Source organism: Prinia subflava, chromosome 20 (genome assembly GCF_021018805.1).
Source record: "Prinia subflava isolate CZ2003 ecotype Zambia chromosome 20, Cam_Psub_1.2, whole genome shotgun sequence".
In the NCBI taxonomy this organism is placed as follows: Eukaryota; Metazoa; Chordata; class Aves; order Passeriformes; family Cisticolidae; genus Prinia; species Prinia subflava.
The window spans coordinates 1,420,408-1,433,054 of NC_086266.1; the positions used below are offsets into that span (position 1 = coordinate 1,420,408).

The following is a 12,647-nucleotide window of genomic DNA, read 5'->3' on the forward strand; positions in this document are numbered from 1 at the left end:
CAGCTCAGCTGATGAGGAAATGCACTGAGGCAAGAAAAGCCAGGGTTCCAGGCTCCTGTAAGTAACTCACAGTAACACAGTGACTGATCAGAGAGGAGATGAGATGTTTAAGGCTGCCTTTGCACTTACCATGAGGAAGGAGTATCCTATCCACAGGCTGCGCCAGCCCAGGGGACACTGTGGGATGGTGATGTCCTGGCTGTGCACAGCCACGGCCTGGGAAGGGGCCTCGCACACGGAGCACCTGCTGATGTACTGCGGGATCTGCAGGCTGTCCACGGGCATCATGGGGATGGGGGCAGTGGTGGACAGCCAGTAGGACTTGTCATTGCGGCTGGCGTAGTAGCACACCTCGTTGATGTTGCAGTAAATAAAAGGCATGGTGCTGAAGCGAGGCAAACACGAGCCAGCAAAACCTGGAAAAATCGCAGGGGTGGTCATAGCAAGCATCTCCAAACACTCCAGGTCATAGACACCAAGATTTAGTGGTGAGGATGGCACGAGTGACGCTGCTCCCAGTGCAGATCTGCCACCACCTCCACTGCAGCCCTCAGCACTGCCAGGGAGGATTCCCTTTTAAATATAACTTTAAATGTAACCGCCAACTCACCGAGGTCCTGGTTGTGGGCCTTCTCCTGCCCCTCCACGTACAGCAGGCTGTAGCCATCCCAGAGTTTGCTCATGCCCACGGGGCAGGGGGGCACCTGCTCGGACTGGCTGTGCTTCACCAGGGTGTAGCCAACGCCCACGCTGCGCGCGGGCATCCCCGGCACGCCGGGGGAGCCCGGCTTCCCCGCCACGCCTGCGAGACACAGGGGAGCTGCTCGTGCACGGGGTGGGATCAGCTGGCTCTGCACCCCTCTGCCACTGCTCAGGGCAGTCCTGTACATGAGCAGCCCAAGCTGTGTGGTGTTGTGTGAATTGTTAGACTTAGCAGCTCCAAAAGCAGTCATTTCACAGCACCACCCACACATTCCCTTCCTCTTTTGGTTTTCTTTCTTTGCCCAACAGCTCTGTGCCTGTGTGTAAGGTATTTCTCACAGTACAGCAGTTCTGAGGAGCTAAAGCACCAACCAAACCCTAACTCATTCATTCTTGCTGTGTCACTCTTCTTGGTGCTATTCCTCCTCTTTCTCACTGTGCCTTTGCTGTGCTGTCCAAGCCTCACAGCTGTGGTCACTGTGAGTACCACATCACTCTTCTAATCTTCAGGATGATCCCCACATCCACAAAACATTAAAACCAAGAGGTGTTTAGAATTGCACCTACAGAAACACCAGCAGTGACATCGACAAGGACACGTGACAGAACTTTCCTCACTGAAGATTAAATTTCCTTCATTGCAGATACAAAACACAATAGATGTAAGGAAACACAATTCTACTGTTTGCTTCTTTTCGATCTGTGCTCCCCAAATCATAAAATTACCTTCAAATCCCTGTGGTCCTGGGGCACCTGAAAGCCCTGGATCCCCAGGTGAGCCAGGAGTTCCAGGTAAGCCATCACGTCCCTTCAAACCAGACCTTCCTGGCAAACCTTTTGGGCCTGAAATAAAATACAATTATTGGTATCATTATTTCCTCCTACCATTGCCTTGACTCCTGCAATCACATTCCAGAAGGAAAGAGGATGCCAGCAGCCACGCCAAGAGCCCACCCTTCACCAGCTGTGCCCATAAACAGCCCCTCCAAAGGAGACTCCACCTGGTCTGGGTGTCTGTAAAAGGACTGAGAGGTGCTGCTGAGTACCACACACAGTTAAAAATGCAGAATTATATTTGTATAATTATATTTGTATGCATTTTAATGGGATTCTTTCCTTAATTAAAAACCCTCTAAACATTCCTAATGTATTTGATAAAGCAGTGATTTTCTTCCAGAAGAGCAGCATTCTGGTGATCTGAGTGGTTTTTTTACCTGGTTTTCCAGCTGGGCCATGGAATCCAGGATCTCCATCAAAGCCAGGAACTCCATCAATTCCTGGCAGGCCAGGCAATCCTGCAGGGGCTGTGACTTCTTCTGGCTGGGGGGTTATTCCTGGAGCCCCTGGTCTGCCAGGGGGACCTGCACATGGGGCAAAGGATCTGTAAGTACCCCACAAAACCCACACAGATTTGATGCTAATCTTGACACCAAGGAGAAAAATGTGAAATTAAGACCACCTTTGTGTATCAGCACTGAGTATCTTGTAAAATATCAAAATCTTTCTAATTTATTTCAGTCTCTAAGAAATCAAGAGTCTCCCAAATAAGCCCATGAAGGGAGCTCTGAAGTCATCCCCAGCCCAAACCAGCAATAAATAAGAGTTTTTTAATCCCCCAGCACTCACCTCGATGGCCCATTTCACCTTTCAGCCCAGCATAACCAGGATCCCCTGGAGGCCCATCCTTGCCTGGCATCCCCATTAGGCCAGGCTCACCTCTTGCACCTGCAAAGACACAGAGCTAAGGCTAGGCTGGAATTCTGACCCACAGCTGTGGCTCTCACTGATGGCAGCAGCAGCACTGGAGCTCTGAGATGGAGGGAGCACAACCCCCAGGGCAGTCTGTGCCCAATTCCACATCCACAACGGCTGCAGAGCCTCAAAATGAGAATTTGCACTGCTGCCCAACTGTGCTTTATTGACAGTGCTCCTCCCCTTCCTCGGGTGAGGCAGGGACAGGGTTTGGGGAGTTCACATCCCTGTTTGAGACCCATCTCTGTGCAGGGCACAGAAGGACAGCAGGCAGTGTTCATCTGCCAGTGTTCATCTCCATCTGCCCTGGATTTGAGCTCTCAAACCTGGCTCTGGAGTCCCTTTGGCTTCCTTTGGTACAGACCAAAGAGAGATCAGACACTCCCTGCCATAGCCCAGAACACCTCTGAACTCCTACAATCCTCTTAGCCTCCTGTGGAGACCCAAATCCACCACCCTAATGCCTCTGAGCACACAGGGGGAGCAAACAGCAGCTCCAGTCCTTGCCCAGAGAGCACAAGTGAGCAAATGTGGTCAACAAGCACAGCAACACTGCAGGTGGGCACCATCTACTCAGAAAAAAACCAAAAATAAGAGGAAAAAATAATTAGGGATACATTCAAGGGCCCCTGGAGCTGGCCCCACTTTGCTGCTTTTGGAGTCAGTAGGTAAAATCTGCAGGAGCCAACAGGAAACCCTGAGACATCAAATTCAGCTGCTCCACCTGAATGAGGAGGCTGCAGTAACCACCCAACAGCCCTCCCTGCTGCCAAGGTGAGAGCTGCCACACCACCCCCAGGCCCTGCCAAGGCAAGATCACCTTTGAATCCAGATGCTCCAGGGAGTCCAACTGCACCAGGGGGCCCCACGTCACCCTTCAGGCCTCGCAGGCCAGGGACACCAGGGAAACCTGCAGTGCCTGTGTCCCCCTGGTCAGAGGCTGGGCCGGGGGGCCCTCGTGGTCCTGGAGGTCCTGGAAAACCTAGAGACAGCAGAGGGAATTGGCAAAGTATTGGTGAGGCTATCCCCAGCACTCCTGTCTGTCTGGGGAAAGACTGGAGACAGCCTCTCTGAAAGGCTGTGAGGTCCTCAGAGGGTGCCAAAGCTTCCAAAGCTTCCAAAGCTTCCAAAGCTTCCAAAGCCTCCAAAGCACACACCTGAGCTGCCATCAGTGCCTGGAACACCAGCATCTCCAGGCCTCCCACGGATATCGGATGGAACAGAAACTCCAGGTGTTCCTGGCAGGCCAGGCAGTCCCACAGGACCAGGGGGACCTGGAGTAAGAAACACAAAGTGAGGGACAACCAAAGGTTTTCCTGGATCTGCACAGACATGGACAGAAGCAGTGGCTGGGGAGCATTTATACTGAGGAGAATAAAGACATCTCACTACAGGGGGGGAAGGAATACATCTTGTGCTGTTCAGGAGAGATATAGATACTTTCAGAACTGTGCAACCATTCCTCAAAATACAGATTTACCTGTCAAGCTTCCTTTGAGGCTTCAGGAATTGTCTTTGGTAGCTCTGCTGACCCTGCAAGCCACCAATCTCAGCTGCAATAAATCAGAATTTACCTATGTCTCCTGCTGAGCCCTTTGGTCCAGGGAATCCTGCAGCTCCTCTTCCCAAGCCTGGAGAGCCTTCCTCACCCTTTGTGCCTGGGAGACCTGCAGGTCCTTTCAGCCCAGCCTCACTCAGACCTAATTAAACATGGGTAACAAAGGTAAGAGAGCCTATTCAAATTGCCTAATAGCAGTCAAATTATTACACAAAATGAGTGGTGATTTTAAATATTTAGTACTGTGTCTGCTGTTCTCAGTAGAGCAGCTGGAATTGGTGGTTTGGTGCCTCACATGCTACTCTGGTTGTGCAGGGCGAATTTAAACAATCTGTGAGATGCTGAGGGAAAAGCAGAGGACTGTTCTGGTCTCCCCACAAGCTCTTGCACAAGAATGGGAGCAGTCCTGTGACACGAGGACACACCACACTCCAGCTTCTGCTCTTTAAATAACCTTGTTATTCATTAAAGCCACTCTGGGAAGAGCAGCTCTCTCAGGAAAACTGTGGAGGATCTATATGCTGCAAATCATTGCCTTCTGATAAGGTTTTAAAGAAAGAAAACACAGGTATTGTTTGGGTTGTACATGTGAAGTCTGTCCATTTTCATGCATGAAACAGCTGCCACAAATTTTAGGTGCTAATTTACAACGTGACTGTAACTAAACAATTCTTTTTGGTCAGGTCTTTTCTTCACTTCTTCACTTTAGCAAAACCCTGTTTGCAACACAGAACCACATTCCATTTCATATGACTCAAAACCAAAAAAGTCCAGCAAAAGCTCCCTAAAAGCAGAATTTGGAAACAAATCAAAGAAATCAGCTTCTGATTTTATTGATGTCTTCCTTGAGCTCCATATAATGGAGGGCTCTGAAAAGCAGTACAGAAACCTTTCATTGCTAAATCCAATTCCAAGCAAGCATTTGGTGCTGCCCTGCTCAAATCAAACATCAATTAGAAAGAGTTTAAGATCTCGTTCCATGAGTTTTCCAGAAGTGACACAGCCCTTCAGGAATCCAAGGAGAACCATCACCAGAAAAGCCTCTTCAGCTCCACAGGCTGCATGGCACTGAAGAAGAATTAGTTCGTGCATATTCAGTATCCTGAGGTTTTCTTCAGGTCATAATTAAGGCCAGAACTGGGTGAAAAAGGGGAATTTTGTGGGAGATTGTTCTCGTGGCAGAGCAGTCATGCATTTCCCTGTCTGTGACACTTCCACTGCACGTTTCCCTCACCTGGTGTTCCAGGAGAGCCTTTTGTGCCTGGCAAACCATTGAGACCATTCAGACCTGGAAATCCATGGAAGCCTGAGGAGACAGTGGGAACACACCCGTGAGCAAACAGGGAAACAACCTGGAAATGCATGGGGTGGCTCAGAGAACACAACACCAGAGAAACCTGACACACAGGGGAGCTCAGGATGTAAAGGTGTAAAATCTTCCTCCACACAAACTCTCCCCATTTCCCTCTCCATGAACACCCACGAGAGATTCAAACCAAGGGAGAGCCCCTCCCTTTCCAGGCATTCCTCTGCTCGCCCCTGGCAGCTGCTGCCTGCACAGCCTTGCCAGGAGGGAGCTCTTCTTCCCCAGGCACAGCTGGCCCAGCACACGCTGCCTGCCTGAGACCTTGGCCCAAACTCTGCTTCTCTGACCCAGCTTCTCCTTCCCTGGGCAGGCTGCACTCACACCTTTAGGTCCTGCTGCTCCACGAGCTCCAGGGAATCCCACAGATCCTGGCTGTCCCGGGGGTCCTGGTGGGCCAGGGGCTCCTCTCAGCCCAGCATTTCCAGGGACTCCTAAAAGCAAAAGAAAAATATTCCTGTACTGCACAGCATGTCCAGGCTGAAATGGCTCCATCTTACAGCTTCTGCTCCTGCACTTAACTCATAAGATGGGTGAATAAATTACTATTGAAATAAAGCAAAATCAGATCCAAACCTTTCCTCATGCCACCATTAGCATCACATTTATCAAACTATTCTTTGATGGTTTTTTTTTAATCATAGCAGTGACATTCTTCATCATCCACTAAGTAACACATGAACAGTTCCCACCCCAAATAATTAAGCTGATTTTCAAATAAAACATTTCAATAACAACTTTCACTGTTCTCCAGCCTTTGACCTTGATAAGTATTTGGGAATCTACCTGCTAATTACCCCACAGCCCAAAGACACTTGTAGCCATTCTTCTGGGTAGGTTTGGCTCTAGAGAGGGAAGAGACAAAAATGTTGCAATGAAAGAGCTGTGAGGAGGCTGCTACTGCTCGTATCTACCTGAGACCTTCCCTATTTGTTTATGGGATCCCTTTGGGGTTTAGTGTTGCAGGAGTCACCACATTTGACCAGCAGGACAAGGTGACACCTTACACTATTGCCAAAGAAAATTCCCGTTTTCTTGTTCAAGCCCCAGCTGAGACAGGCCCAGCAGGGCTGAGGAAGCATCGAGGTGAGGCTGTCACAGTCACAAGGTGAGCTGCAGAACCTGGGGGCTCAGCCCAGTACCTGCTGGTCCTTCTGGGCCAAGATCTCCTGGGCTGCCTTTGGCTCCATTCACCCCCGTGGTTCCTGGGTAGCCCGGTTCACCCTTGGCTCCTTCTCTCCCTCTCTCTCCTAAAGGATAAAAACACACAAGTGCAGCTGGAGGAAGGCACGAGGAGGGTGAGAAATGGTGTGCTGGGGTTTTTGCTCAGCCCTGGACTCCCAAATACCAGTGCAAGGTCACTGCTGCCTCCTCAAGAAGTGAAGTGAGCCCAGCACTAGAACAGGACTGGTCTCAAATGTGTTCATGATCATCCACTTTGTGCCCCCCTGGACTGCAGACTCTTCAAATCTCACTTTCAGGATTAAAAAAACCCCCAAGTTTGGAATTCCAGTCTGTTTAGTCTCTTAGAATTTTGTATTATTGAAGTGAGCAATCAAGGCCTACTGTACCTGGAAACCCTGGGTCTCCTCTGTCTCCTTTTGGTCCAGCAATGCCAGGAACACCAAGAGACTCTCCCTGTTCACCTGGAAAAGAGAGGAAAGGCCATCCTGTCATTGACTGGACATCAACTTCCAGGGCTTGCTCAAGAAAACAGACCTTGCTATATTTCAAATTCATGGTGCAAACAGAAAACAGCAAATGATGCACCCGAGTCTGAAAGTGCTTATAGCCATCAATGGATGCAGATGCACTCATGCAAATGCTCCAGACAGACATTTCCAGGTGATTCCACAGCACCCTGCAGTGTGACACGAGGGGATGAGAGAAAAGGTCCCTCCTGCACTGTCCAGGCTGCACACAGTGCTGGGGCCAAACCTCCAGAGTTTTTAGTGTTTAGGCTTGGGATGGGTCCTGTCTGAACAAAGCCTCTCACAGGAGGATAGGGAGGCTTGGAGCCAGTCACTGGAGAGCAATGGACACTTCCAGAATGCTACTTATTCCTTTGTCTCATTAATATTATAATTAATTATATTAATGTGTATAATTAAAGACCGTGTGCACTGTGAAAGGTGTTTTACCCTTTGGACCAGGAAGGCCAATAGGTCCTGGGAATCCGAGTGCTCCTGTGGTGCCATCTGAACCCTGAAAGAAACCAACCCAACCAAAATTAATATTTGCTTTTTATTCTTGTAGTTCCAAGCTTGGGTCATGTGGAATAACAGAACACAAAGGAAGAAATACTATGTAAAATGTCATTTAATAGTATGAGCCAAACAAAAACAATCTGGGTTAGGACAAATCCTGCCAGCTTCTGCTGCTGTGCTTCAGAAGTACCAATTAGAAAACCAATGAGGGTTTTCCAAAGAGCACCCAGGGAAGAAGAGGATAGTTAAGAAGGTGTTTACCCTCTCTCCTGGCATTCCTGGAAATCCCATGATACCATGTGCACCCTTCTGTCCTGGCAGGCCAGGGGCTCCAGGGGGACCAGGGAAGCCTGGGTCACCATGAGGGCCTCTCTCTTTGCTTGGTGACCCAGCTGGGCCAGGGACACCAGGCTGGCCACGGCCTCCTGGCATTCCTTTACCACCTGGGGAACACAGAAGAGTGGAATTCCATTCAATAACAGACATCCAGCTCATTTGGGTCAGCTGGCTTGTTACCCCAAACTCCCCCAAAGAGGAAGAGGGATGGCATTAAATCTACAGAACAGACCTTCAAAGGAAATCTCAAAATGTGTTCTCAAAATTCACAACTGCCATATGCAAGTCCTGCTGGATTGGGAATGGCAGAACAGAGAACAGTGACACTGCAGGCACTGCCAAAAGGACAGGCCCTGCTCCCCAGACAAGCCCAGGCACTGAACAACTGATCCTGGCAATAAACTGCAATGCTGTGGAATACCTCTAGGGCCTGGGAATCCTCCAAGTCCAGCTAATCCAGGATCTCCTTTGTCTCCTTTGATTTGCAGTGCCTGTTCTGAAGTCCCAAGAACAGGAAGACCTGGAGGACCTATATCACCTCTGTCACCTGAGGAAATAAGAAGTCAGGAAATCTTCTTGTGAAATAATCTAGCAGAGAAAAACAGAACTTCCACGTCTCCTGATGTGAATTTGTTTGTAACCTTTGGTAAACAGGCCAAAGTATTGAAAAACAGAAGACTGCAATATTTAGAAGAATGACACCAGACACAGACACCTCAGCAGTGCCTCCCAAGCCCCTCTGCTGCACAGCCAGCAAAGGCCATTCAGCTGCTCCTCACCTTTTTGACCTTGAAGTCCCACAGCTCCTGGACCTCCTTTTCCTCCAGCTGTGCCAGGAGTTCCTTTAAGCCCGTTCACCCCAGGGACACCAGGCAGTCCTGGCATGCCAGGGAAACCAAGCAGGCCAGAAGACCCCTTCTCACCTGCATAGGAATGTTGAGAAATAAAAAGGGAATAAATAAAGGCTCTCCTGGTGCACTGCAGGCAGGTAGAGGCTGCCTGGATGTCCCCAAATCCAGGTACTTGAACAAGCACATGGCACAGGCACAGCACTGTCACTGCTGTCACAGCTCTCCACTCCCAATCCTTTCCACCAGCACTTCTCAGTTCACCTTTGAGAGCCTGGTCCTGCTTCCAGTGGAGATCAAACACAACCAGTTTCCAAAAGAACAACCTGCAGTTCCACAGCTCTACTGCTTTGTGTTATTCTCCAGGAAACCAACTACTGTACTTGTGCTTAAGCATCACACAGTTTGTAAATTTTTACTTCCCATTTGATCTGTGCTCGATTTTCTCCCCTCTTTCTATAAATTTTATTCACTGTTCATTTCTTCAATGTTCTTGTCATTCTGTTTTGATTCACACAATCCTTTGTCCACAAAAACATAAGACCTTTAAGATAGATTTCCTTATGAACATTATTTGATAATTAAATTTGTAACTCAGCAGCAAAACAAACACTAATTGGGGATTCATTCCCTTCCAGCAAGCTGGGCCTGAAGTCAGTACCAGCAAGGTTATTTTTTCTGTGGACACAGCAATCTCCAGACTGAAACACCCACCTTTGGGCCCAGAGAAACCTGGATGTCCATCTTGACCAAAAGGCCCAGGTGGGCCTAGGAATCCTCTTTCCCCAGGAGATCCTGGAGCTCCATCAAGACCTGGGAAGCCTTTCATACCAGCAGGGCCCTGTGGTCCTACATCCCCAGCCACGCCTTTGGCTCCAGGAGGTCCTGAATGAATGCAAGAAAGATCTCAGCAGAGGACACTGCACACAGCCAGGACAATCTGTGGCACTTCCCAGCTCTTCAAACACAGCGTTGTTTTTAATGACAAATGGACCTTATGGCACATGCAGCCTACTAGAAGGCACGAAGCTCAGAACTGCAGAAGCATTAGTCATCTAACAATAAAATACCTACAGGAGGGTTACTGCCTAATCACTACACAACTGGCGAGGGTGAGACCCCTTATGGAGTGTCCATGTCTGAGCACCAGGCTCTGCCCTGCAGTGCACAGCCTTACCTTCACTCCAGAGCAGCCCAGGCAGAGTGGGGAGAGCATCAATGCAGCTCCTGCTCCCTGCCCCATCCTCTGGGCCAGCCAGAGATCAGCCAGATGGACAGGCTGATGCTCCTGCTCCCTGCCCCGTCCTCTGGGCCAGCCAGAGATTGATCAGATGGACAGGCTGATGCTCCTGCTCCCTGCCCCATCCTCTGGGCCAGCCAGAGATCAGCCAGCTGGACAGGCTGATGCTCCTGCTCCCTGCCCCGTCCTCTGGGCCAGCCAGAGATCAGCCAGATGGACAGGCTGATGCTCCTGCTCCCTGCCCCGTCCTCTGGGCCAGCCAGAGATTGATCAGATGGACAGGCTGATGCTCCTGCTCCCTGCCCCGTCCTCTGGGCCAGCCAGAGATCGATCAGCTGGACAGGCTGATGCTCCTGCTCCCTGCCCCACACTCTGGGCCAGCCAGAGATCAGCCAGCTGGACAGGCTGATGCTCACAGGTTCTCTCTTCACCTTGGTGGTTGAACTGTGCTCCTCAAGAGCCAATTGCTCACCACGGGAACAAGCTGACTGTGCTGTCACAAAACCAATACCACGGGCACTGTTTTGCCTCTAAATGTTTCTAGCTGAAGCTTTGTAATGGTTTACAGTTTTAAACAAAGGCTCAAACCATTGGAAACGGAATGCTCAGATCCAAAGGAATGAAGAGAAGGAAAACTCAGGTGGCTTCTGAAAAATTGCACTTGCAGCAGTAGCAGTAAAGATTGAAGCTCTGTTATATTCAGGGCTTTATTCTACAACCCAGATGTTTTTAAAGCAGATGGAAGAGCTGTCTTATTTAAGAAGACAAAGAAAACACACACACTTATAATCTCTGCATATTAATGATTTCCTTATAGGTTTGGGACTTTGTTACTGTCTGAGCATTCTCATTAGAATGGTTCTTTGCCTTCTGCTTTGATTAGCAATGATAAGGGGTATCACCTATGGTCAATGCAATTCTTGTAGCATTAAAAGCTGTTAGTCCATGAGCTTTTATGCTACACTGCATTTTCTCACCTTGACAGCCTATGTGAAGAACCCATAACCAAACAGTGTGACATCAGAAATGGAGAGTTGATGATAAATGGAATAGAAACATGGTGAAGGAAAAAACAGACAATATATGTAAACAGAAAGAACAAGGCTACAAAAGAAATTAATGATTCAGGGAGACAACAGCTGCAAAAAAACCTTCAGTTATTTGGAGCTTATCATCCTAGCAATGGGAGGTTTTTAAACACAGTTGAAGAAAAGTCAAATATGGCATACAGACCATAAATGTAAAACAATAGAGAGAGGAATGCTAATATTAAAATTTAGAAAAATTAAAAACTCTATGATTTTCATGTCAAGTGTTGTTACTGCTTTCGTTCATTGCCACTGTGCCTCAGCACTGTCATTGTGCATATCAAAAGAGCACTTTTATGTCCCAGACCATTATCTACCAAGTCCCAGGTCTCTCTTTGCTTGGTTCTCAAGTCTTTCATAAACTGCTATGAAACACTTTGGTCAGTGCAGCTTGACAGACACCACTAAACTCAAGTGGTGGGGTTTTTCTCCTCTGAAGTGAAGGAAAATAAAGTTCTCTTCTGCCCCAGCAAAGAGAAAGACAGTGAAGTGCTTGTCCTGAGAAAGCCAACAACTTTTCAATGTAAATCACATTTCAAGCAGCCCCACACAATAGGAATTAATTGCCATGAAAATGGGAGATGAAGATGAGTCAATGATACAGCTAACATGTAAGAGCAGAGGTGTTAAAAACATCATGACAGTTAAGATGGTTTTTTCTATTTTTCTGCTGTACTTTCTCCAGCATTGGGGTAACTCTGCCCAGCAGGAACTGCCCAGCAGAGCCAACAGGCTCAAATTCTGCACTGTAAGCCCCAAGTGAGGCAGGAGCTCACTCTGAGCAAATCCAAACTTCTCCCACACCTCACCACCACAGAGCTCAGCTGAGCTGCTGGATTTTTTTGGAAACATCACCCACCTGGTGCTCCTGCCAGGCCAGCTGGCCCCAGGGGCCCTGCTTTGCCCTGGATGCCAAAAGGACCTCCAGGGCCAGGAGGTCCCCGCAGCCCGGGGACACCCGAGTGTCCTGGCTGGCCCTGTTCACCTTTAACACCCAGCAGGCCTGGTCTTCCATCCAGCCCTGCAAGCAGAGAGGTGGGAGGTTACACAACACAGACAGCAAAATTCACACTTTGAATTTAACAGTGAGTTTTAATAAAAGCCTTTGAGTTGCATTAGAGTCTAACAGAAAGCCAGAAAATCTGTGAGCAGCTCAGAGGAGTTGAATTATCTTAAAGTGACTGGAAAGAGGAAGGGTCTTTGAATGGAAACCAGTTTGATATTCCCAGATACAAGCAGGATCAGTGCTTACCTTTTGGTCCTGGAAATCCAACATCACCTGTGAGCCCTTTATCACCTGGAAGTCCAGGTCGGCCATGCTCTCCCAGGGCTCCACTCTCAGCACCAAACACATCTCCAGGAGATCCTTTTATTCCAGCTAAGCCTGCAGGACCCATTTTCCCAGGCAAACCATCTGTTCCATCCAGTCCTGGAAGCCCCTGTGAGCCCTGCTCTCCTCGAGGTCCAGGGAAACCTTAAAGAGAAGACCCTAAAAGTCACTCAACAGAGGTACAGAATGCTGCTTCCAACAGCATCTCAAATAAAATATATGT

At 48.7% G+C, this 12,647-nt stretch overlaps 1 protein-coding gene across 2 annotated transcripts in view; it reads right to left on the reverse strand.

Moving 5' to 3' along the window:
* The window catches only part of COL4A6 (collagen type IV alpha 6 chain), an 88,803-nt gene that overhangs the window by 2,042 nt on the left and 74,114 nt on the right, over nucleotides 1–12,647 (reverse strand). For both annotated transcript variants that reach the window (XM_063416882.1, XM_063416883.1), the window contains 19 exons: nucleotides 12,347–12,568; nucleotides 11,954–12,115; nucleotides 9,481–9,651; nucleotides 8,698–8,841; nucleotides 8,340–8,465; nucleotides 7,844–8,025; nucleotides 7,517–7,580; nucleotides 6,947–7,021; nucleotides 6,518–6,625; nucleotides 5,702–5,809; nucleotides 5,247–5,318; nucleotides 4,029–4,154; nucleotides 3,612–3,728; nucleotides 3,275–3,436; nucleotides 2,329–2,427; nucleotides 1,917–2,063; nucleotides 1,429–1,545; nucleotides 611–802; nucleotides 130–416 (listed from right to left, as the gene is read on the reverse strand). In XM_063416882.1, the coding sequence (XP_063272952.1) occupies nucleotides 130–416; nucleotides 611–802; nucleotides 1,429–1,545; nucleotides 1,917–2,063; nucleotides 2,329–2,427; nucleotides 3,275–3,436; nucleotides 3,612–3,728; nucleotides 4,029–4,154; nucleotides 5,247–5,318; nucleotides 5,702–5,809; nucleotides 6,518–6,625; nucleotides 6,947–7,021; nucleotides 7,517–7,580; nucleotides 7,844–8,025; nucleotides 8,340–8,465; nucleotides 8,698–8,841; nucleotides 9,481–9,651; nucleotides 11,954–12,115; nucleotides 12,347–12,568 (2,681 nt within the window). The remainder of the gene's footprint in view (nucleotides 1–129; nucleotides 417–610; nucleotides 803–1,428; nucleotides 1,546–1,916; nucleotides 2,064–2,328; nucleotides 2,428–3,274; nucleotides 3,437–3,611; nucleotides 3,729–4,028; nucleotides 4,155–5,246; nucleotides 5,319–5,701; nucleotides 5,810–6,517; nucleotides 6,626–6,946; nucleotides 7,022–7,516; nucleotides 7,581–7,843; nucleotides 8,026–8,339; nucleotides 8,466–8,697; nucleotides 8,842–9,480; nucleotides 9,652–11,953; nucleotides 12,116–12,346; nucleotides 12,569–12,647) is intronic.